The sequence below is a fragment of the Oncorhynchus masou genome, chromosome 27 (genome assembly GCF_036934945.1).
Source record: "Oncorhynchus masou masou isolate Uvic2021 chromosome 27, UVic_Omas_1.1, whole genome shotgun sequence".
NCBI lineage: Eukaryota > Metazoa > Chordata > Actinopteri > Salmoniformes > Salmonidae > Oncorhynchus > Oncorhynchus masou.
This window is the reverse complement of record NC_088238.1, coordinates 33,316,398-33,340,608: the sequence shown is the minus strand read 5'-3', so window position 1 is coordinate 33,340,608 and position 24,211 is coordinate 33,316,398. Positions and strand designations below refer to the sequence as shown.

At 40.3% G+C, this 24,211-nt stretch overlaps 1 protein-coding gene across 3 annotated transcripts; it reads right to left on the bottom strand.

Annotated features, from left to right (window-relative positions):
- Nucleotides 1-252: 252 nt before the first annotated feature.
- LOC135516047 (ATP-dependent DNA helicase Q1-like) lies at nt 253-24,149 on the bottom strand. Of its 3 annotated transcripts, XM_064940036.1 has the most exons (15): nt 24,041-24,149; nt 19,875-19,945; nt 18,966-19,187; nt 13,912-14,091; nt 10,088-10,194; nt 9,785-9,983; nt 9,359-9,525; nt 9,104-9,185; nt 8,728-8,994; nt 8,400-8,538; nt 8,182-8,273; nt 7,793-8,009; nt 7,350-7,479; nt 6,146-6,268; nt 4,065-4,172 (listed from the first exon to the last, which is right to left on the bottom strand). In XM_064940036.1, the coding sequence occupies exons 2-14, from the start codon at nt 19,894-19,896 to the stop codon at nt 6,173-6,175; spliced, it is 1,920 nt and encodes a 639-aa protein (XP_064796108.1). In that variant the 5' UTR covers nt 19,897-19,945; nt 24,041-24,149; the 3' UTR covers nt 4,065-4,172; nt 6,146-6,172. The 3 variants fall into 3 exon arrangements, with proteins under 3 accessions (XP_064796106.1, XP_064796107.1, XP_064796108.1); XM_064940034.1 differs by lacking the exon at nt 6,146-6,268 and having other exon boundaries at nt 253-4,172; XM_064940035.1 differs by lacking the exons at nt 6,146-6,268; nt 19,875-19,945 and having other exon boundaries at nt 253-4,172; nt 24,041-24,142.
- Nucleotides 24,150-24,211: the final 62 nt, after the last annotated feature.

Genomic DNA, 24,211 nt, shown 5'->3' with positions numbered 1-24,211 from the left:
TGATCTTCTTGACACAGGGACACATTGTATCTGGATAGTGTAAACAGATCTGGATTATCAAACCATTTAAAATTGTCCCTCTAAAATCATTTACAGGTGGCACTATTGACTCAATGTGTCAGTATTTGTTTTAACATAAAACATTATTTTGAAACAATGGCTCTCAAACCTTTTGCATACAGGGATGGACCAGGTCATCTGGTAACAATGCAGACACAGCAGATAGAAAGTATTGTTCTCACTGCAGCCCTTAATGCTGAAATCAGTTTTATTTTTCAAATACATTTTGGAACACTGACTGTCCAAACAGCAAGTTACAAGTGACCAAATCGAATGTGGTCATACAGCAGTCATTTGCTAACATGCCTACGCCAGTTGTCATAGTAACAACGAGTGTGTGCGCAGTGGTGCAGACTGATTGGTGGTCTTGCTCTTGCTTCCTATCACTCACAGTTATGTACTGTAGCAAGCTAAACTGACACCAATGCCTACCATGGACATTTCCCAGTTGCTTTGAATGTTCAAAATTATAGTGGAAGAACAGACGCTAGCTAGCTAGGTAGCCATTTAGCATTCTAGCACATTCACTAATTTGTTTGTAAACAATTAACAAGCTCGTTAGCTACCACATATTCTTGCCAAACTGTCAACACTGTAGTGAGCAAGTAACACGATATGCCAAATAAATCCAAAAACCACTTGAGAGCAAATAAATCAGATTTGTATCTTATTTCAAATCACTTACGAAAGTGGTTTGAAACATCAGTTTCCATGTGCTTTTGGGCTGTTCAGACTGAAAGAAAAAGAACAGTTTAAAAAAATTTTTTTTTTCTTTTGAGTCGCTTTAAACTGCCAATGTGAACAAGGCTTAAGAGACACATTTTAATACAATGTTTAGACGCTGCAAATGTGTAGACTCATCAGCATTGCTAATAACCCATCCACAACCGCCCGACTATATGTGATAGTGAAACTGTTCCCCAGAGCTGAACCTCACCCGCAAATATAGAGAATGCGCTTTACAGTTCCCTTTCTGCCTTAGTGGATTGATAACCTTTTCCCCAAAAATTTAGTTAGGCCGACGATTTATCTTTATTTTACTAGGCAAGTCAGTTAAGAACAAATTCTTATTTTCAATGACGGCCTAGGAACAGTGGGTTAACTGCCTGTACCTTGTCAGCTCGGGGATTTGAACTTGCAACCTTTCGGTTACTAGTCCAATGCTCTAACTACTAGGCTACACTGCCGCCTACACACTAATGCCAGATAAAAAAAATAATGAAATAAAAATGTTTTTAAAAATTGCAAATGTAGCCTATAGATATGAATTGCACAATAATTATCAATGTATGAATTTTTAGTATGCACTGTTTTTTCTTTATTCAAACTGCATGCAATCCACTCCCCCAATCATCCACACTATTTCACGACCCTAAACCCAGATATAACAGCAGATTATGAGTCAACCCGCTTGTGTGTGATCCATGTGTTTGATCACGAAAACCGCATATTAATGCAAGGTGTAACCAGGACTATAAATATAACTTTGTTGAGAAAGGGCATTGGCAAGTTTAGAACCTGTGACGTTCTGGTCCCTATCCCAGTGCCTGGTCTACTGCGCAAGCAATTGGGAGGGCACAACACATTTTTTACCTATACAAAGCTGTTCAGTCAAGTAGAATTGTAATTAGTAAGGTTGGAAAACAAAACCTGCATTGGCATTCGAACTGGCAACCTTGTGTGTCACAACCCAACCTCCCTAAAGGTGGCTATTCTTTATTTCTCTCACCTGTACACTCCACCCTTTGACCTGTCCATCGAGCTTTCAACCAGCCAATCAATTCACCCCTGACTACCTCGGGGAAACAGTCTGGAAAATCTGATCACAATCAGTTATTTCAATCGTCTAAAAAAGAGGACATGTGTTAGCACCAGGTATAAACGGGGCTCTTGACTGAATCATGCAGGGCTAAGAACATTTGCGTATCAATACCAAGTTAACATTGTTTACAAGCCAAGTGTTATTGATTCATCTGCTGTACACTGTACAAAATAAATCACTGGTGAATTGAACCAAAATATACTTAATAAAAATTAATGCAAGTAATTTTACCAAACAGGTTAAGAATAAATCCAACTCAATGTTGCATGAAATATAAGTATATTTTGACGATAACCAAAGAGTTTATTTAATTTACTTAATTTTAATATTTTTAATTCTTGCAACAACTTGCCAAGTGGCTCTGTTTTTAGAGGATTGTGGGTAATTAAACATTTGTAGACTTTTCTTTACACAATGTTGTGTACATGTTTGAAGAAAGACAAGTATATTTATTTATTAGGATTAAGCAGCTTGTTGTGCCATGAGGTGTAATGGATCATGATGAAGGGATATCAAAAGTCAGACAAATTGACTTAATGGTGATAACACATTTCCACCATCAGCACCCTAAATGACAGAGGCAAATCCAGCACATTGTAATGCTTGCAGTTCTACCTCCAATTACTGCAGGTGGATTGAGCACTTAACAATACATGCCAAAGCTGGTAAATGGCAAATTAACAAAGTTAAACATTAGTTACTTTCAGTGACGGTGTCTTAATCAGAAATGAAGTACATCTCATTCATATTACAGCTATTCTTATTTCCCTGGACTTTGTGTACATTTGAATAACTTATTGAAGTGTTTTATTCAAAAACAAAAGGCAATTGCACCTACTCAATTTTATTGTGTAAATTGATGCCTTAAATTTGTTTAAGCAGATCCATCCAATTTTTTTATATCTTTTTTTTTTTAACAGCGTATGTAGATTCAATATTATTTTTTAAATTGAATTATTTTCCAGATAAGTGCTCTTACTGTGTTTTTGGGGGGTTAGTGGAACGCAAAAGGAATTAGAAAATATACCAGAATAGGATGCAAATAAAATAAATTTACAACCAAAAGATAGAAATGTTTCATGTGACCATTTCAATTTTAAATCAATGTTTATTAATGATAGCTAAAGATTATACTGTACTCCACAAATGTGAATGGACCTTCTCAAAGCTGCAGTGCAGTATTATAAAACGTATTAGAGCGAATCAAATTCACGAGCGTGCACATTGTGGCTGTTAGATTAGGGAATGCTCAAATATTTTTTTTTTTTGAGTTACAAATAATATATTGTGAAAACATTCTTCAGTTCAAACAAACCTTTCAGTTCATGTGTGGTAAGTTTATCCAAAACAAAACCATCTCTTCATTCTTTATCTTAGGCGAACAAGTGGTATTGATCCAACAGTAAAATATTACAATCTCAAATTAACTTGGATGGGGATATTCTCTCAGTCCAGAAAAAAATAGAACAGGTGTTACAAAAAAAAAGTAGACTTGTCTGCCCCAGGGCTCTAGGTCTGGCAACGTGAAACCTGGAAAAGAGAGATACAGGAGTGTCCATATTTGAACGTCAACTGTCCCAGGGAAGGTCAATGGTCATCTTTACATGAGTTTCCTTCTGGAGCTGACTCTGTTCCACAGGTTGCGTGCCGTCTGGGCAATGGTTGAGCCACGGGGGAGGTGCAGGCTCTTTAGTGGCTCTCTGATACAGGCCAGCACCCCTGGGTCTGAGCACCCCTGATTCTGCAAGTACTCATGGGAAATGTTGTTTATCTGCCTCAGCTGTTTGCTGTAGTAGTTCCTCAGGTCACAGAGCTCCTCCACTGCAGCCTCGGAGATGATGGAGACCTGGGAGGGAGAGTTGACCAATGCTGGCCTCTGGTGTTCAGAGTCTGTAACCACAGCTTCTGAGGGAGCTAGGACTGCAGCAAGAGCAGCAGTACAGGGTTTCCTCCGCTTCTTTTGAGGGGTTGTTGATTTAGGTTTAGAATTGCGTTTTAATGGAGGTAATGGGGATTCGCTGTCATTAACTTTCTCTACAATATTGATCTCTACGTCTACTTCAATGGCAGTGGGCTGGGCAGCAGCAGGGTCATTCTGGTCCTCCCGTGTCTGGCTTTCTGTCTGGTCATGGTTCTCGTCTCGTTTCCTGGCCAGATTCTGCTGCTCTTTATGCATCTTGATCAGTTTGTTGTGTCTGGGAGGGGGAGTGCTGCTGTCGTTGGGGGCAACGGGAGGAGGGGACTGGGAGGTCACCACCACCTCTTTAGCTCCACCAGCTAATTGGTCCTCCTGTGGGAGACAAAAGAAAGTGTCAGTGACCCCTGACTTAACTGAACAACCAATCATAAATCGTAGATGGGTTGACTTGGGACTGGGCATACTGTTATACAGAACCATGTTAGTGAACCCCAATGTTAGTGTAGTGAAAGCATGCTCCATAATGAATCTACAGCCATGTGTGTAGACATTGACAGGACATACACACAGGGCTGAGTTACGACACAAACCATGAAAGCAGTAACAATGGTTGAGTGTTTACAGAAATACAGTACCAGTCAAAAGTTGAGACACACCTACTCATTCAAGGATTTTTCTTTATTTTTACTATTTTCTACATTTTAGATTAATAGTGAAGACAACGAATGAAATAACACACATGGAATCATGTACTGTAGTAACAAAAAAAAAGAAAGTGTTAAACCAATCAAAATCTATTTTATATTTTTCAAAGTAGCCACCCTTTGTCTTGATGACAGCTTTGCACACTCTTGGCATTCTCTCAACCAGCTTCATGAGGAATGCTTTTCCAATAGTCTTGAAGGAGTTCCCACATTGGCTGAGCACTTGTTGGCTTCTTTTCCTTCACTCTACGGTCCAACTCATCCCAAACCATGTCAATTGGGTTGAGGTCGGATGATTGTGGAGGCCAGGTCATCTGATGCAGCACTCCATCACTCTCCTTCTTGGTCAAATAGCCCTTACATAGCCTGGAGGTGTGTTGGGTCATTGTACTGTCGAAAAACAAAATGATAGTCCCACTAAGTGCAAACCAGATGGGATGGCGTATCGCTGCAGAATGCTATTGTAGCCATGCTGATTAAGTGCCTTGAATTCTAAATAAATCACTGACCGTGTAACCAGCAAAGCACCCCCACACCACCTCCATGTTTCACAGGGGAAACCACACATGCGATGTTCATCAGTTCACCTACTCTGCATCTCAAAGACAAGGCGGTTGGAACCAAAAACAAAACATTTGGACTCATCGGACCAAAGGACAGATTTCCACCAGTCTAAAGTCCATTGCTCGTGTTTCTTGGCCCAAGCAAGTCTCCTCTTCTTATTATTGGTGTCCTTTATTAGTGGTTCCTTTGCAGCAATTCGACCATGAAGGCCTGATTCACGCAACCTCCTCTGAACAGTTGATGTTGAGATGTGTCTGTTACTTGAACTCTGAAACATTTATTTGGGCTGTAATCTGGAGGTGCAGTTAACTCTAATGAACTTATCCTCTGCAGCAGAGGTAACTCTGGGTCTTCCTTTCCTGTAGTGGTCCTCATGAGAGCCAGTTTTATCATAGCGCTCGATTGTTTTTGCAACTGCACTTGAAGAAAGTTTCAACATTGACTGACCTTTATGTCTTAAAGTAATGATAGACTGTCATTTCTCTTTGCTTATTTGAGCTGTTCTTGCCATAATATGGACTTGGTCTTTTACCAAATAGGTATATGTATACCAACCCTACCTTGTCACAACACAACTGATCGGCTCAAACACATTAAGGAAAGAAATTCCACAAAATAACTTTTGACAAGGCACAGCTGTTAATTGAAATGCATTCCAGGTGACTACCTTATGAAGCTGGTTGAGAGAATGTCAAGCATGTGCAAAGCTGTCATCAAGACAAAGGGTGGTTACTTTGAAGAATCTCAAATATAAAATATATTTTGGTTTAACACATTTTTGGTTACTACATGATTCCATGTGTTATTTCATAGTTTTGATGTCTTCACTATTATTCTACAATGTAGAAAATATTTACAAAAAACAACCCTGGAATGAGTTGGTGTCTAAACTTTTGACTTGATACTGTATGACATCATGCATATTTAATTACTTTAGGAATAATCATGCATTCTGTAAGGACATCAATCAGGACCAAACATTACTCATGTCTTTAACCTAATTGACATACACATGGTTGTCCAGACAGTGCCATGCCATAGATGCAGTGGGTTGAATAGAGAATCAGGGAACTGTACTTTTTCTTTGGCATCTTCAGAAGGGCACTAGAGGTCTTTCTTGACTTTCTTGCTGACAGGGGAGTTTGTAGCATTGTCATCAGATCTCTTTCCTGCTTTGGTCTTTACCTGGGACACTTTTACCTGTAGGTCATCAACAACAGCTTTAACCTGCCTGTCTCTCTCTCACACACACACACACACACACACACACACACACACACACACACACACACACACACACACACACACACACACACCTAAGCTAAGCGTGTGTGATAACGTAAGCAGAGAAGGGTTTAAGAATTGACATGAGAACCAGAAACATGAATCATTCCCATATCAAGGTGTTAGGATTGATTATCAACCATTACCGGCACCTTGGTCACATTTAGCAAATGTCAACATGGATTAGATAAGAGCTCAGCAACACCCAAAACCACAGCTGTTGTCCTGCACTTGGAGCCCTGATACTGGCGCCTGTCTGGTATTCCGCAACACTACATTGTTTAGAAAACCTACAGCATTAGAACTACAGTGATTTACATATACAGTGATTAGGGAAATCTGTTTTGTTTACAGTCAGTGTGCTAATGACAATCAAGGGTGATGGTAAGAATGATTCTACTCAATATTTAAAATAATAATTAACATTGATAAAAAGGGAAACGCTCTGATTTAGCTGGTGATTGTATTATTCAATCAATCAAAATGATGAAGAAAAAAATATCCAGGTCTTCATCTGCTGGCCTGAAAGGAAAAGAAACTGACAACATAGTTCACTTACCTGCAGGTAAGTAGACAAGTAAACAATAGAGGTACTCAGAGCAGAAACAGAGAAGACAAAAAACAGATTGAAAGAGCAGAGAAGATGGGGCAAAGACATCGGAGATAAGGATTGAGACAGTGAGAAATAGGTTGAGTAAAGTACTACTTTAAAACGGGGAAATAATTACGTTAAACTGAAACATTTCAGTCAGAAGTGCAGAAGGAAAAATAGACAAATAAAATGTGATACGCAGAAAAGATAAGACATCCCAGGATGATGTATTTCAGACAAAAGTGGCTTCCTAGCCTTAGTCTGCACGGACTAAGAAAAAAAAGTTACCGGGTAGTCAATTATCATATCGATTCCGTGCAGATGAAGGAGGCCACTTTAGTCTATTGAGATGCACCCAAAGGCTTTCCTGAATGATTTCTGTACCATTTGCTGTGTAGTACTGACCGTGTTTGCTTCCAGGCCTGTCCTTCTCCTCTTCATGGTGATGGAGTGACTCTGGTTCTTCAGCATTGGGGCCTTACGACCCAGCTTCAGGTAGAAGTAGGTAGTGTATGGAGTGAAACTGAAGTCTTCACTGTGGAGAAATAAAAAATAAAGGGGGTAAACAAAGATCAACATTCTAAAAGCAAGTCCATTATGACTTGTTCACAATTCTCTCCAGCCTCCACTCTCGACAACCCTATTTGTCCTTAGTCAGTACCTGGTGTAAGACAAGGATATGTTCTTTTGGGAGGTACTGCCTGAAATGAAAACACATTTTTGATGCAAAAGTCTTTCCTATGATGTGCCCCACTGAATATGCCCTAGGTCATAGGCCTTCCTGAGGTAGCCCTGCAGCAGTAAGCATATTGAACTGGAAAAGGGTTTAAAGTTAAGTCAGCCAGTACCTGAGATATCCCTGCAGCAATAGGCTTGTGATGATGGCCTCCACCTCCAGGCGAGACAAGGTGGTGGTCTGGATCATCTTCCTGCGTTTGGCCGGACCCTTCCCCATCCACGCCTCAGTCACCTTCAGGGGGGTCAGCTTCTCGTCCAGAGAGCCCGCCAGCTCCACAATCTGGACCACATCTTTAGCATGCTGCGTGATGTCCACCGTGATGTAGTCTGGAAGGAAACACAGGGATACTAGGTATGAAGACTCAACATAAATTTGCCAGCTCTTTCGATTAGATGGGAGAGTAACTCATATGCCCAATTCCAATTCTACCCCTATGCCCCTAGCATGCCATATATGTTGGATTTGAAAAGTGGTATGTTCACCATATTGTACTCCTACCATTGCCACGGCGACAGACATCACACATCTTGTTGCATCCTTCATTGTCCCAAACCTCATCAAAGTGAACAGCGATCACTGAGCGCCGACACCTTAAAACAATAGAGATACACGGTACTGTACCCTTGAGATCCTCAAACAGCTATCTACACAACTGAAATGGTCACAAGTAATCTAGTGATGTCAATGAGAGCATTGTGATTGGTCCAGCTCAGTACCTGTCTACGTTCTGACAGTAGTCGACCATGGTCAGCAGCTTCTGTTGTCCTACATTCTCCATGACAACCATGGTGCTGATCCTGAAGATGTCGTTGAAGCCAAAGTACACAATGCAGTCAGCCGGCTTATCGTCTCTGCCTGGAGGAACGGAGAGGGGATCATGTTAAAAGATAAGGGGAAAATAAATTAGGAGTTAAGAGGAAGAGTTTAAAAACTGGATTTTTCCATTTTTTTAAAAACTGGCTACTCCCATGGCTGCGGTCGAAGTAAAAGTGCAATTGGAAAATCAGAGGGGGGGGGGAGAAAATAACAAATAGAGTCGTCTACCTGCTCGTCCGCTCTCCTGATAGTAGTTCTCTATGGACTTGCTGATGGTGTGATGGATGACAAATCTGACGTCAGGCTTGTCGATCCCCATCCCAAACGCCACAGTAGCTACCACCACCTGGATCTTGTTGTTGGCCCATTTGCGGTGAACCCGTGACTTGTCCTCTGGATTCATGTTAGCGTGGTATGGATATGCATTGATGCCTTTCTTCTGTAGGTCTGCTGACACCGTTTCTGCATCCTTCTGGGAAAACACGTACACTATCCCTGCCAAAAGCAGAAGCATAACACCTCAAGTCTGGATAACAAGATGCTGATGTTTCAAAAATGTGACACTGAATTTTGAACCGTTCTTTGTTTTTCCCTTTCAAAGTACCTGACTGATCCTTATATCTCTCCTTGATCAGTGCTGAAATGTCACTGATTGAATCAACACTGTTCGAGTCTTTAAGAAGTACCTGTGAGACAAAAACAGTACAGATCCTCAATACTTCAGTGCAGAGACACAGCGGGAATCTTAACAAGCATCCCCTTTAGCAAAACAAGTGTGTGTATATTTAAAGGTCAAAAATGCAAGAGGCGTTTGCCAAGCAGGTGGCGGCCAGGTGTGTAAGGTTGCCATGACGCCCACCTCGTAGTAGAGGTTGGTGCGGTTGAAGGAGGCAGTGAGTGTGACTGGCTCAGGGACACACAGGATCTTCTGACAGTCCTTTAGAACACTGCTGGTTGCTGTGGCCGTCAGCCCTAGCAATGGAACCTTTGGGAATTGCCTCTTCAGGATCCCCAGGAGCTTGTAGTCTGGCGGGAGAGGAGGGCCCCACACAAACCTGAGCATACTACTCAGAATTAAGCAATCTATTGGGCATGCATTCTAAGTGGCATGCATAGAGATACATTGAAGTGTTCTGTTTAATTATGAGGATATCCTTGTTTGGGTATTGTTTGGGAATTCTACATTGAGTGATTTGTTGAAGTAGCCCTTTACCTTCCACAACAAAGTAAGGAGACTAATAAAAAGTAAGTAGCCCATATAGAGTACAGTTGTACGGTCTCTCACCAGGTCTGAAGTCGTGTCCCCACTGGCTGCAGCAGTGCACCTCGTCCACAGCAATACGGCTAAGCCTTCCTGCGTTGTAGGCCTTCTCCAGCCTCGACATCAGCAGCTTGCTCTTCGCTATCTTCTCTGGAGTCACATACAGCAGCTTGAAAAGCGATTTGGTGTCTGTCATCCCCGCTAGGACCATTTTAGCATGTTCCTGAGGTACACAGCAGAAGTCTGATAAAACACAAGTCCTAAAAGGTATAATCAATACCAGCCAAGTGTCAATAATATGTCAAAAATGTTTGTGTTGGTTATTACCTTACTGCTGGATGCGTTGAGAGAGACGGCTTCAACGTCAATGGACTTTAAGTACATGAGCTGATCCTCCATCAGAGAAACTAGAGGAGTTACGACCAGAGTGAAACCTGGCAGCACACAAACACACGTTAAAATAACACTGCAGTGACTAATGGCTGCAACCATCTGCGATCAGAGCTTTAAAGTCAGACCAATTTAGTCGCATATGTGAACAAATATTTTGCTGTGCAACCAGGTGTTTTATTTTGGGAGCACAATGCGCCTAGGGGGAAAAACAATCTCACTTATAATAATAGTTGTAATAAAGGCTGTACCGTTGTTTCCAAATTCCCTAGAGAAAAAGGGAGCGCATATTCGTTAGCATCATTGTTGCTCCATTTACTACAGCGAAAATGGCTTACTTCTAGAACAACCTGGTCAAAGGATCTGACCCATATTACCAGGGCAACATTTTTACTTTCCTATAGCGGATCACCGGGACGTGTCGTTAACCATTTGTTTACCTCATTGGCTAGCTAGCTAACACCCTGGTAACTTCACCAGTATATCCAAACATCTGGGGGAACAGAAAAGAAAATGGATAGCTTTTTCAGGAGAGCAATGGCTGAATGACGATCTCCTGCATGTCATCACAAACCTGACGTTCTTAAAGATAGTGTATAGTTCTAAAATGTAATGCATCTCAATTGGAAAACAGTGCTCTTACACAATTTAGAAAACGAACATTCAACAAATTGCTTTGTAATTCCAATGACAGGTATTCGTGTCAACATTTTAACTTTTGTAATAAACAAATGTCTTTACAGTGTTACATATTAGTTTCTAGGGCACAACATGTGGTTCAAAAGTAAGTAAAATTCATAGGCTGTATCTCAATCATAAAAATAAAATAAAAAGTATTTTCTGGTGCTCCTAACTTTTTAAGTTGGGAGCACCAGTGCTCCCAGGAATTTTGTAAAAATTTAGAGCCCTGTCTGCAGTACGTGTTTGCACAGCACACCCGTCATGTCTGTCCTGTGAGGATCCCAATAGGTCAGATCAGCTTGGCAATGGCTGACAATAACCAGACCCTCTCCCACCCGCAAAGGGGGGGGGGGGGGGGGGGTTGACACCTCGACACCCCGTCGTAAATTTAAGCAGGAGAGAAGTCTCTCTCTACCCTTTAGTATCAACCAAAGGAATGACTTTGTTCACAGACATTTGGGGAATGGTCAGTGGGGAGATGTAGAAAACTAATGTCATATTGTTTTTCATTTTGCGATGTTATTAAAAACTCTATGGACCAAATACTGTAACTTGGAAAGGATACCCCCTTCATCTGTCAAGTCCCCATCCAATACGTTGTGCAAATTATTTGAAAATAAATATGAACGTATTTTTGTTAAGATCGGCATGTGAGTCGTCATACAACTTCTAATCATATCCTTTACATATTAAGTAGCCAAGCCTCGAGGGAGTTCAGAGAGCTTGTTAGCATGACGGAACACCCCTTTTACCAAGAGTGCATAAAGGCTTGGAAGAGGAATCAACCTTTAGACCAGGAAACGCGAGGCGGAGAGCTACATGTTTGAAATGGTTGAAACTTTCAACCACAACACGAGGTGAAGGAAATTAACTCCCCTACCAGACCAGGACACCAATCTGTAGCTGCCTGTGAAAAGTGATTTGAAACTTTGACTATCTGCCAGAGGTGGAGAGAGGAGAACTCCCCTCCCAGACAAATCACTGGTACAGCTAAGAGGAAGTTCCGAGGAAACATTCCATGGAGACTGGACAACTAAGGAGGACATTGTGACCTCTGGTGGACAATCAGACCATGTACAAGTGGCTCACAGGAGATGCCCACCAACCCTCTAGAAGGCTTGGTTCCGACAGAGATAAACAAGGAAACAAAGCATTTCACACGTAAATACATTCATGATTTCTTACTCCAAACAGGTTGCAGTTTGTGAGCAAACGATATGATTAAAGTTACGAAAATCATGTCATGGCTTTAGAAGCATCTGATAGGCTAATTGACAGCATTTGAGTCAATTGGAGGTGTACCTGTGGATGTATTTCAAGGCCTACCTTCAAACTCAGTGCCTCTTTGCTTGACATCATGGGAAATCAAAAGAAATCAGCCAAGACCTCAGAAAAAAAAATGTAGACCTCCACAAGTCTCGTTCATCTTTCCAAACACCTGAAGGTACCATGTTCATCTGTACAAACAATAGTACGCAAGTATAAACACCATGGGACCACACAGCCATCATACCGCTCAGGAAGGAGATGCGTTCTGTCTCCTAGAGATGAACTTACTTTGGTGTGAAAAGTGCAAAACAATCCCAGAACAACAGCAAAGGACCTTGGGAAGAAGCTGGAGGAAACAGGTACAAAAGTATCTATATCCACAATAAAACGAGTCCTATAATCGACATAACCTGAAAGACCGCTCAGCAAGGAAGAAGGCTTGCTCCAAAACCGCCATAAAAAAAGCCAGACTATGGTTTGCAACTGTACATGGGGACAAATATCATACTTTTTGGAGAAATATCCTCTGGTCTGATGAAACAAAAGTAGAACTGTTTGGCCATAATGACCATCGTTATGTTTGGAGGAAAAAGGGGGAGGCTTGCAAGCCAAAAAACACCATGCCAACCATGAAGCACAGGGGAGGCAGCATCATGTTGTGGGGGGGGCTTTGTTGCAGGAGGGACTGGTGCACTTCACAAAATAGATGGCATCATGAGGGGGATTTTTTGTGTGCGGATATATTAAAGCAACATCTCAAGACATCAGTCAGGAAGTTAAAGCTTGGTCGCAAATGGGTCTATCAAATGAACAATGACCCCAAGCACACTTCCAAAGTTGTGGAAAAATGGCTTAAGGTCAACAAAGTCAAGGTATTGGAGTGGCCATCACAAAGCCCTGACCTCAATCCTATAGAAATTGTGGGCAGAACTGAAAAAGCGTGTACAAGCAATGAGGCCTACAAACCTGGTTCAGTTACACCATCTCTGTCAGGAGGAATGGGCTAAAATTCACCCAACTTATTGTGGGAAGCTTGTGGAAGGCTACCCAAAACATTTGACCCAAGTTAAACAATTTAAAGGCAATGCTACCAAATACTAATTGAGTGCATGTAAACTTCTGACACACTGGGAATGTGATGAAATAAATAAAAGCTGAAATGGATCACTCTCTCTACTATTATTCTGACATTTCACATTCTTAAAATAAAGTGGTGATCCTAACTGACCTAAGACAGGGCATTTTTACTAGGATTAAATGTCAGGGATTGTGAAAAACTGAGTTTAAATGTATTTGGCTAAGGTCTATGTAAACTTCCGAATTCAACTGTAAATGTGTGTATTCTGCATTATTATTTAGTTAGCTAGTAAATAAATTATTCAACCAATTTGTGTAGTACTGTGTAGTAGTGGATAATGCTGGGGTTTTTACAGATCCAAGGTTACAATCATTCAGAATGAGTATTTGATAAGAGGTAGTGATTAACAAGACGACTGTTTATCGATGTTATAGGTAAAGACCATAGAGTTTAATTTGGGAGATGGTAACGCTGTAAACAACTTCTTCCGTGGTGCCCCAAAACCTAATGAGTTAAATGCTACATTATTAATTTAAAATAAGGTAACAATTAAATATGATTAGTGGATTAAATAAATAATGAAAGTAAAAAGTCACGATACACAATCTTTCAATGAACTGTAACATAAGGCTTTTCAGTATATGCACGTCACCTGGTGTGTATGTGTGTCTGCATCTATATACGCATGTATGAATTTTGTGTGTGTGTGTGCCTTTGTGCATTCTCCCCTTACCCTCAGAGCAGACTGCAGGTAGCTGATAGCAGAGGCTTTTCCCTCGTCCAGTAGGCATCACTAGGAAGAGGTCTTTACCAGACATACTAAGGTTGATGGCCTTCAGCTGGAGAGGACGAAACTTAGAGAGCTGGAACGCATCCTTCAGATTCTGCTGCAGCTCTGTAGACCATGAGAAATCTAGGTTTGGAAAGAAAACATTCAAGCATGTCAAAATACAGTACAGCAATATATTCAGCCTTCAAGATTGTAGCCTACCTAATAAAATAGCACTTCGGACACAACCTACATATTTATTTTAGCTTTAAGTGAACTGTGTGCTCAATTCAGCGCCTTGAAAGATTGCCCATCTTATTGGATGTGAACATATCAGACCCGAGTTAAAATACAAGTTTATTTGATTATTTGTTATTGAAATATATATTTTCTATGTAGTTGTGTATTTTCAAATAAATGTGGCCGGAATCAACTATTTCTATTGGAAGTACTTTAATTTCCGAAATAACCTTATATTTGAAAACATTTTCTGATATTTTTTTCTAAATACCTGATTTAAATGAATGGGAGTGTATTTGAGTCAATGTATGAGTATTGTCAAATACATACCAATATTCAACTACTTGTCTTGTTTATTTTTTGATATCTGAATACCTACTTAGAAATGTACGTGAAAGTAGTTGAGATTTTTAAAATAGTATTTGAACCCAGATCTGGAACATACTACGCATACAGCAGTGTGGTTGTGCTTCTTAATTCATTTAACTAAACACACACATATATACAGTTGAAGTTGGAAGTTGAAATATATTTGGCTAAGGTGTATGTAAACGCAGTTTCACAATTCCTGACATTTAATCCTAGTAAAAATTCCCCGTTTAGAAATTGCTCCCAAGGACAAACTAGACTGTGTGGGGTCTACAATTATTTATTTTTTATCAGGTCTTGGCTGATTTCCCCATGATGTCAAGCAAAGAGGCACTGAGTTTGAAGGTAGGCCTTGAAATAAATCCACAGGTACACCTCCAATTGACTCAAATTATGTCAATTAGCCTATCAGATGCTTCTAAAGCCATGACATAATTTTCTGGAATTTTCCAAGCTGTTAAAAGGCACAGTCAACTTTGTGTATGTAAACTTCTGACCCACTGGAATTGTGATAGTGAATTATACGTGAAATAATCTGTCTGTAAACAATTGTTGGAAAAACTACTTCTGTCATGCACAAAGTAGATGTCCTAACCGACTTGCCAAAACTATAGTTTGTTAACAAGAAATTTGTGGAGTGGTTGAGAAACGAGTTAATGACTCCAACCTAAGTGTATGTGAACTTCCGACTTCAACTGTACATAAGACAAAAACATATTTCCCCCAGTAATAAAATATATGTAACCCAATTTAGGTGAAGTCTCCTCCTTCTCTCTAAACATTACATCTTTATTTCTAGGCAGGAAGTTAAGTGATACGGGCAATAAACTGTTCCTTCTCCCATAATGTGACCTGACCTCGACCCCCTTCCTCACAAATCCACAGCTCTTCACCCTTATCAGTGCCTGCCAACCGTGATCATCTTCCCTGCACTCTGTACATTCGAAGCTTAATAATTGCATTTACCATATACATTCCTCCTACAGAAAACCATTAACTTCTAGTGTAAAACCCTAGACTATGCACCCCTCATGTCTTTAGTATAACTGAGGATTAACAATAATTAAAATTCATTAAACACCCCTTCAAATTAGTGGATTCGGCTGTCAGCCACACCTGTTGCTGACAGGTGTATTAAAATCGAGCACACAGCCTTACTGAAGAGCCCAGTGACTTTCAATGTGGCATTATCATAGGATGCCAGTTTTCCAACAAATCCGTTCGTCAAATTTCTGCCCTGCTAGAGCTGCCCCGGTCAACTGTAAGTGCTGTTATTGTGAAGTGGAAACGTCTAGGAGCAACAACGGCTCAGCCACGTAGTGGTAGGCCACACAAGCTCACAGAACGGGACCCCCCTCATTAATGCTCGTGGCTGAATGGAAGCAAGTCCCCGCAGCAATGTTCAAACATCTGGTGGAAATCCTTCCCAGAAGAGTGGAGGCTGGTATGTCAGCAAAAGGGCAACTAACTCCATATCAATGCCCATGATTTTGGAATGAGATGTTCGACGAGCAGGTGTCCACATACTTTTGGTCATGCGCACAGCACTACATAGAGCCATGGCTGATGGTGATGCAAGCAGTAGAATCAGATAAAATACACCTTATGGTGTATTAGCAGGGACTGTAAAGAGACACGATAAAACACATGGATGTTGTATTGTAAATATATGAGAGGCGTAGAGGCCTGAGGGAACACACTAAATGTATTGACTAAAGTGTTATGAAATGTAATATTTTAAATTGTATATAACTGCCTTAATGTTTGGGGACCCCAGATAGAATAGCTGGTGCCTTGGCAGGAGCGAATGGGGATCCTAAATAAATACACAAACGTAATGTGTGTGTGTGAGAGAGATATATCTCACACACACTACCATTCAAAAGTTTGAGGTCACTTAGAAATGTCCTTGTTTTTGAAAGAAAAGCACATTTTACGTCCATTAACATAACATCAAATTGATCCGAAATACAGTGTAGACATTGTTAATGTTGTAAATTGCTATTGTAGCTAGAAACGGCTGATTTTTAATGGGGCGGCAGGGTAGCCTGGTGGTTAGAGTGTTGGACTAGTAACCGAAAGGTTGCAAGTTCAAATCCCCGAGCTGACAAGGTACAAATCTGTTGTTCTGCCCCTGAACAGGCAGTTAACCCACTGTTCCTAGGCCGTCATTGAAAATAAGAATTTGTTCTTAACTGACTTGCCTGGTTAAATAAAGGTAAAATAAAAATAAAAATGTAATGGAATATCTACGCAAGCGTACAGAGGCCCATTATCAGCAACCATCACTCCTGTGTTCCAATGGCATGCTGTGTTAGCTAATCCAAGTTTAACATTTTAAAAGGCTAATTGATCGATAGAAAACCCTTTTGCAATTACATTACCACAGCTGAAATCTGTTCTGATTTAAAGAAGCAATAAAACTGGCCTTCTTTAGACTAGTTGAGTATCTGGAGCATCAGCGGGTTCGATTACAGGCTCAAAATGGCCAGAAACAAATAACTTTCTTCTGAAACTTGTCAGTCTATTCTTGTTCTGAGAAATGAAGGCTATTCCATGTGAGAAATTGCCAAGAAACTGAAGATCTCATACAAAGCTGTGTACTACTCCCTTCACAGAACAGTGCAAACTGGCTCTAACAGAATAGAAAGAGTGGGAGGCCCCAGTGGACAACTGAGCAAAAGGACATGTACATTAGTGTCTAGTTTGAGAAACAGACGACTCTCACAAGTCCTCAAATGGCAGCTTCATTAAATAGTACCCGCAAAACACCAGTTTCAACGTCAACAGTGAAGCGACTCCGGGATGCTTGCCTTCTAGGCAGAGTTCCTCTGCCCATCTTAAGTTTTTTTTTTTTGTTATTGGCCAGTTAGAGATATGGCTTTTTCTTTGCAAATCTTTGAATAGAGGAGTGATGGTTGCTGATAATGGGCCTCTGTACACCTACGTAGATATTCCATTAAAAACAAAAATCTGCCGTTTCCAGCTACAATAGTCATTTACAACATTAACAATGTCTACACTGTATTTCTGATCAATTTGATGTCATTTTAAAATGGACCAAAAAAAAGGAACATTAGGAACACCTGCTCTTTCCATGACATAGACTGGGGATGTTAAGGTTACTCGGTTAGCCAAAAATAAACTTGACCGGTCATGCTTCTCGATCAAAAGGTTAATTATCATAATTTGGTGGAATTAAAATTGCCGCATGTATATTTTCGTTAGTCATTATCCATTTTATTTATCACACGTGCACAGCATACAGAGCCTAGTTTGAGGAGCAGAATAGCCTACCACCTGTCAGAAAGAGTTGCACCTCAAAAAGACTGTAGGCTACTAGAGTGAAACCTGCTTTTGTAAGCCCAGTCATTGTAAACCCATCATAATTCTAAATGCAATCGCGTGTTAATTTTGGTGGCCACGATTAAAAAGGAGCTATTTTTATTTCTCAAGCAACTCGTAAAGCGTGCCTCCCATTCGGATGCATACTGTAGGCTATAGCATGCCAACCATTGACTTTCAGCGCGTCACCCACCACTTTGCAATGTGAGCGTGAGGCAGATAATAGTTTGAAACCTGAACGTTTTACTTTTCTTCGCATTAGGGGCGTACTTTAGAACGATGTTTTCCTCTATTTGCATTTGGGCAAAAGTTTGAAAATGTGGTTTTATTAGCTGCTTCATTACAGGAGTTGCATGTTAAATCTCCTTTTGACTGTAAGACAATAGGCTTGTTATTGTTGCATGTTTCCATTAGGCTTTTAATGAAAAATGTCCAGTCCTTGTACGCATGCAGAGTATCAGAGAGGAAGAGGCGACGAAGCAAGAGGTTTCACTCTCGACAAAATCTGTCCAAAATTGATATGCGATTATTTTGGGCCTAAACTTGTCCCTGCCTTTCCTCCTTGGGATGACTCCCATTATATACAGAAAATTTGCATCCATAACAGACTGACCAGGTGAATCCAGGTAAACGCTATCATCTCTTAAATCCACTTCAAACAGTGTAGATGAAGGGGAGGTGACAGATTAAAGGATTTTTAAACCTTGAGACAATTGAGGCATGGATTCTGCATGTGTGCCATTCAGGAGGGTGAATGTTAGTAGATGCCAGGCATACCAGTTTGAGTGTGTCAAGAACTGCAACACTGCTGGGTTTTTCACACAACAGTTTCCCGTGTGTATCAAGAATGGTCCAACAACCAAAGGACATTCAGAAAACTTGACAACATTCGCCAGCATCCCTGTTGAATGCTTTAGACACAAATTGTCAGGGCATGGACTCTATGAGGCTGTTCTGAGGGCAAAAGTGCAACTCAATATTAGGAAGGTGTTCTTAATGTTCTGTACACTCAGTGTATATTGTAAGCATGTGCCACATCCTATACATTGTAGCCTCTACTGTACCATCATTCTCATAGCGCAGCAACTCCTGCTTGGTCATTGCAGGGCCAGATCCAGAGCCTGATGAGGATCCAGAGGGCTGGGCGGAGTCACATGCCTCCTCCAGCTTGCGGAGCAGCCGTTTCCTCCTGGAGGTCAGGCTAGCCTGCTTCTCCAGCAGCTCAGCTATCTGCAGCTCCACCACCTCCAGCTCTGCCTCCACAGAGTCCAGCTCTGCCTGCACATCTGGGGAGGAGAATATTAACAAAAAAATAAAAACAATTATTTAACGAAGATTTTGTATATGCTTACGATGGAGCAATCATGTAACACACATGCCCCTCTGGTAGGGAGGAGAACAACAGGCTAATCACCATTTTAACTTTTAATTACTTTTTCCATACACTGCAGTCAACGTTCTCTACAGTATCTAGGCCCTACATATAAATAATATAGAATATGCATTGAACACACATGCGCAAAGACAAGAGTGGTACCGTGAATCAGAAATGGAAAACAGCAAGCGCACTTCTTTCAAATGCTGTGCTAAATCCTTGTAGATAAACACCATACATATTTGATGGCCAGGGCCTAATATCAATCCATTTCAAAGTTTGCCACAATCTTAGCTTTCCTCTGGGAACAATGTCATGGGATCCTACACAAGGAGACTGTCAAGTCTGACACCTCCAAGTCACTAACGACCTATGTTTCACAGGTAGGGCGCTAATGGTGTCAGATATGTCAGTCTCTTACAGTCACCACTACACCATCTGGGGGAGGAGCACTCGTCCCTGTGGACTCAATAACATACAATAACATATCCAAAACCTTGGATGATGAGATCCAAGCTCAGCTCTGTCTGTTTCTCTATGGGGTTTGTACCATACTTTTGAGGAAGGGGGATAGAAAAGTGAGATCACAGTCACTTACCATTGGCACCGTCACTGTCCATTTCCAAGGTAAATCTACAATCCAATCAACCACCTTGCAGAGTTAACACTCTGTTGAATTAGGGGGGAAAATGTCAGTGTTATGCAATGTAGCTAGCAAGATAGTGTCTTCAGAAAGAATTCCCACCCCTTAATTTTGTTGTGTTACAGGCAGCCTGAATTTAAAAATGATTAAAATTAGATTACGTGTCACTGGCCTACACACAATACCAGATAATGTCAAAGTGGAATTACATTTTTAGAAATGTTTACAAATTAAAAGCTGAAATGTCTTGTCAAAAAGTATTCAAACCCTTTGCAATGGCAAGCCTAAATAAGTTCAGAAGTAATACTGTGTTTATCAAGTCACATAATAAGTTGCATGGACTCACTGTGTGCAATAATAGTGTTTAACATGATATTTTGAATGACTAGATCATCTCTGTACCCCACACAAACAATTATCGGTAAGGTCCCTGCCGTCGAGGAGTGAATTTCAAAAACAGATTCAACCCCAAAGACCATGGAGGTTTTCCAATGCCTCTCAAAGGGCACCTATCAGTAGATGGTCTCATCTCCTTCGTTCCTCTGTGCACCTTCCCATTTACACCAATGATGAGATACACGTCTCCACCCTAACAATGGGAGTCATTGTACCAAAAGCAGAGAGGCAGTAGACAAGATTAGGTCCAAAATAAGCCCATAGAAACACATTGGCTTTATTTTTTGACAGATTTTAGCGAAAGTCAAACCTCTCGCTTCGTCTCTTCCTCTATGGTTTACACACACACCAAGACCCTGCCTCTCATGCCAACAAAGATGAGAGATCACATCTTCCTCTCCGACAAGCAGTCTCACTATTTGCATTTGAGGTTTGGTCCAGCAGAATAAGACATATGGAAACCAAAACACATTGAGACATTATTTTACTGTAATAGAGGAGAAGTTCAAATGTTTATCAATAGAAAAGTTGTCTCAACTGTTCAAATTGCGCACAGAGTAGAATACTAAAACGAGAGTATCAATGTACATAGATTCTGGAAAATTATTGCTCAGTTTGTCGTACGCGGCATTGGGGTACCACGTACCGCTAGCATCATTTTAGCCAAAGGCTGTTGTTATACTAGCTGACTTGTCTGATTTATAAATGTGCAATAAGCATAAAACAATTCTATGAGGAATTGGAAACTCGTACTCATTCTGAGAAATAAGGTAGGCCACTTGATTTTAACATCTGAACAAAGTGGACATGCAAACATGCTTTTCAAACAGTTGGAGACAGAGAGAAGGTTGTGTTCATAACAATACAACTGTTCAACTCTGTTAGCTAGCAAATAGATCCAAGTTGGCTAAACTTTAAATACAAAGATTGATGATGAGACCTGTGTTAATGTTCTATAGCCTAATGCCTTCTACAAGAAGTTAGTCATTATTAGTGAATGTACATTATGCATAATTCTAGTTACATTAGTGAAAAGAAAATGGGGTGTTTTCATTGGCAGACTTGAAAGCCAGATCACTGATTATTGCAACGACAAAAAAAGCAGGTTAAAATATTTTGATTAATAATTGAATTAATTTGTGTTTTTTATGGTTGAGGAAAGGCTTATATTTAGCCTAGGTATAATGTCACAAGCCCTGAATTCATGACATTATTGCTGATTGTTTGAAATGCTGTGTATTTGACCTTGAATAGTACAACAACCCTTAGAGAAAACTTGTATTTATTTTTTTAAATGAGATTCGCCCATAAGTTAGGAGAAAAAAAAATGGAGATATGATTTTTAGGCCATATCGCCCAGTCCTACATGAGGCCAATGGTGACTTTAAAACAGTTAGAGTTTAATGGTTTTGATATGAGAAAACTGAGGATGGATCAACATCACTGTAGTTAATCCACAACACTAACCTAAATGTCAGAGTGAAAAGAAGGAAGTTTGTACAGAATAAAATATATTCCAAAACATGCATCCTGTTTGCTATAAGGCACTAAAGTAAAATTGCATAGAATGTGGCAAAGAAATTAACTTTATGTCCTGAATACAAAGTGTTATGTTTGGGGCAAATCCAACACAACACATCTTGAGTAGAACTCCATATTTTCAAGCATGGTGTTGTCTGAATGTTATGGGTATGCGTGTCACCGGCATGCATGTTTACTAAGACAACATTGAATGTTCCTGAGTGGCCTAGTTACCGTTTTGACAAAATGGCTTGCAAATCTATGGCAAGGCTGGAAAAAGGCTGTCTACCAATGATCAACAATCAACTTGACAGGGCTTGAAGAAATGTAAGAAATAATAAATGTGCTAATATTGTACAATACAGGTATACAAGCTGGAGACTTACTGAGAAAGACAGCTGTAATTGCTGCCAAAGGTGATTACAAATGTTTGTTTTTTTTGTGTGGTGTTGGTTCCACTTTTCTGGGCTCCGTTATTTACAAATAAGGAACACTCAAAATGTGCACTTATAAATCATAACAATTTTAATCAAAATACAGCAGTAGACGGAAGTCAAAGATCAAACATCAGACATAGGACTGATGTCTCTCCTGAGTTCTGCCCCAAACAAAATAAATATTATTATATATATTATATACCCGAGATCACACCTTATGGTATGATCTCCTATGTCAAACCCTGCATGTGCAGCTAAAAGAAAAAGTTATTCTTAACACAAGGTTTCTGAGAACCTGTCTCTGCAGTATGCAAATCTGCCCTTGTTTCAAAGAAAAACAGACGCTGTCTCTGTCTGGCTATCACCCTCAGTCCCTTTTCTCACCAACGCGGGGCTGCGAGTTTTGGCAGAGAGCTAGACACAGACAAAGGCCTCAATATTCAGCTATAACAGTGAGCATAAGTACAATGGCACGTAAGCAAATGAATAACATAGTCAATGGTGGGGGTCTTTAGAAGACCCTATAGTAGATATTACAGTATTTTGTGTAGATATTTGACAGAAAATGACCATTAAAATCCATTTTAATCTCACCTTGTAACACAACAAAATGTGGAGAAAGTCCAGGGGTGTTAATACTTTCTGAAGGCACAGAGAACGCATAGCCCCTCGTTGATTATCCCTTACATATGCAATGTTAAGGGATACAGATTGTAAGCAATGCTTTACATGTTATTTACAGTGCCTTCAGAAAGTATAACGAGTCCCGGGTTGAATATCCCTTTAACACCATGGCTATAATTTAACACATTTGCCGCTATAAATGTGTTCAACGTTCACTGAAGCAGCTAGCAAATGTACTAGATAGCTACAGTAGTTGCTATGGTTACCAAACAAACAGACCCGCTAGTTTAGCTAATCAGTCCTAGCTTTCCATTATGAAAATCGAATTCAACAATGCCAATAATGTTTTCAATTCGACTATTGCTTTCAAAAGCAGCTCAAACATAGAACATGTAATAATGAACTATTGCCATTGAATTCTAGCGTGCAAATATACTGTGCATCATTTAATTTTAAACAATAAGGCCCAAAAAGGTGTGGTATATGGCCAAAATACCACGGCTAAAGGCTGTTCTTAAGCATGACTACGGTATGTTCTTACCAACGCACAACGCAACGCGGAGTAGCCTTGTTATATTGGCCATATATCACACACCCCCGAGGAGCCGTATTGCTACTATAAAATATTTACCAATGCAATTAGAGTAGTAAAACTAAATGTTTTGCCATACCCGTGGTATATGGTCTGATATACAATATACCATGCATAAAATACACGTATAATCTATCCATACATGAACAAGCTGTTTCCTTCAGCTTTGACAAGCAGGCCGGAATGTAAACATTAATTGTGTAAAGTAAACGGACATGTGTGTGAACCGGGACAGCCCCCACCCGTCCTCTTCCTCCATGTGGCTTCACTCTTTGTCTTATAATTTTCTTCATCACATTAGATAACTAGCCAATGATAGTTAGATAGCTAATATATTACCAATAATCAACCACCCTAGCAGTACGATAACAAGTCTCCATCGAGAATCAGCCACCTGCTCCAAACAGCTAACGTTAATGTTAGCCAACCAGCTAGCAAATTATACTTCAACTTTTTGACAGCTACATATTTGGCGAGCCATTAATGATACTAACGTGTGTAACATAATTATGGAAAGTAGAATTGATATGACAAAGCAAAGCAACACTTACCGTTGACCATTCACTCTCCCCACTTCTTGAGTTTGCACTGTTCATTTGCACTCGCTTTTTTTCGTGATGGTTGCTCCACAGCTCCCGCCGGTGAAAAAAATAATGTTGTGGAGACCAATCAAATTGCGGTTGCTTTCACTATCTCCACATATGGGGTACATTCAACAAACC